The sequence below is a fragment of the Chiloscyllium plagiosum genome, unplaced genomic scaffold, assembly GCF_004010195.1.
Source record: "Chiloscyllium plagiosum isolate BGI_BamShark_2017 unplaced genomic scaffold, ASM401019v2 scaf_32371, whole genome shotgun sequence".
In the NCBI taxonomy this organism is placed as follows: domain Eukaryota; kingdom Metazoa; phylum Chordata; class Chondrichthyes; order Orectolobiformes; family Hemiscylliidae; genus Chiloscyllium; species Chiloscyllium plagiosum.
This window is the reverse complement of record NW_025188289.1, coordinates 1-1,541: the sequence shown is the minus strand read 5'-3', so window position 1 is coordinate 1,541 and position 1,541 is coordinate 1. Positions and strand designations below refer to the sequence as shown.

Genomic DNA, 1,541 nt, shown 5'->3' with positions numbered 1-1,541 from the left:
TTGCACTGGTGAGGCATGAAAGACAATGTTCCCAGTGCTGGAAAAATGAGACTGGAGTAGCAAGGAGCCTGTTTTGCCAGCGCAGACATGATGGGCTGAAGGATTTATTTTTCTGGTGCTCTCAACCTTTATGACCAGAGGGCACAGTTTGAAGTGTATTTTTGGAGCCAGATCCACTGGGAGAGCTTGAGGATAAGTTTTATGTTTGCTCAGCGAATGAACATTGGGAGATGGTTTGGGAGGCAGGAATATGGGGAAATTAGCAGGTGACTGGCAATAGGCAATAGGAGTGAGAAAGGCCTGAGGGGCTGAATGGTCTTGTTCTCCACTGTAAGGTGAGTAACTGAGAGAAGGAGTGTGCATGGATCTTGCTGGAGCTGGGGGCGAGGAGAGTGCAGAGGAGTTGGGGAGGGAAAAAGCCACAGGCGAAGTTGAAAAGCTATCATTTCTACTTTCTCATCTCTCTCACTCTCTTGCGCTTGCCTTTTAGAAATGTTGGCAATACCACCACGATACCCTCGACCAAGTCGTCTTGACGGTGCAACTGAAAGACCAACCGAACATCAGCACCTCCATCTTCGTGGGCAGCGCCTACTTCTTGGCCTCCAGAGAGTTTGTCGGCCATGTGTTTGACAGTGCCAAGATCCAGGCCTTCCTCAAGTTGTCGGAGGATACCTACAGCCCGGACGAGCATGTGTGGGCTACCCTGCACAGAATGCCCAATGTACCCGGCTCCATCCCATACACCCAAGGAGCCACCAGGACACTTGGCCGGGCAGTAAAGTGGTCCTTTGAGGCTGGTGACGTTGCGAGGGGTGCCCTATACCCTCCCTGCACGGGAAAGTATCGCCATTTGGTTTGTGTGTATGGGGCAGGAGATCTACATTGGGTGGTCCGTCAGAGATGTTTCTTTGCAAATAAGTTTGACCCCAACATGGACAACATGGCAGTACAGTGCATGGAGGAATATCTCCGAAACAGGACACTTGGTAAAACTGGGGCTGTGTTGGAGGTTGGGACAGAGTAAACCTCGGTGATGGTGGTAGAGATGGTGGGTGAGACATTGGAAACACAAAGACTGGGCACTGTGAAACTGGGCACTGTGAGATTGTATACTGTAACACTGGCTGCTGTGGAGGCCAGGCACTGTGAAACTGCATGCTGTAACATGGCCACTGTAGCACTAGTCAGTGTGAGGCTGGGCACTATAGTGTTGGGCACTGTGGAGATTGGATACCTTAATACTATCCACTGTAACACTGGGCACTGTGAGACTTAGCACTGTAACATTAGTTACTGTGAGAGTCAAAATGTGTGGTGCTGGAAAAGTACAGCAGGTCAGGCAGCACCCGAGGAGCAGGAGAAACCGATGTTTCAGGTATAAGCCCTTCATCAGGAATGTGGGGGAGTAAGGGGATTGAGAGATAAATAGAGTGAGGGTGGGGCTTTTGGGGAACATAGCTGGGAAGGTGCTCAGTAAATCCAGTTGGGGGTGTGATTGTGATTGTTCGGTGGGGAAGGTCGAACATATAGTTAAGAAG

General features: G+C 50.3%; 1 protein-coding gene across 1 annotated transcript in view; it reads left to right on the top strand.

Annotated features, from left to right (window-relative positions):
* The window catches only part of LOC122545600 (beta-1,3-galactosyl-O-glycosyl-glycoprotein beta-1,6-N-acetylglucosaminyltransferase 3-like), a 2,382-nt gene extending 1,005 nt beyond the window's left edge, over window positions 1-1,377 (top strand). Inside the window, exon 2 of the mRNA XM_043684559.1 lies at window positions 491-1,377. Coding sequence (XP_043540494.1) covers window positions 491-1,027 — 537 coding nt within the window. The 3' untranslated portion in view covers window positions 1,028-1,377. The remainder of the gene's footprint in view (window positions 1-490) is intronic.
* Window positions 1,378-1,541: the final 164 nt, after the last annotated feature.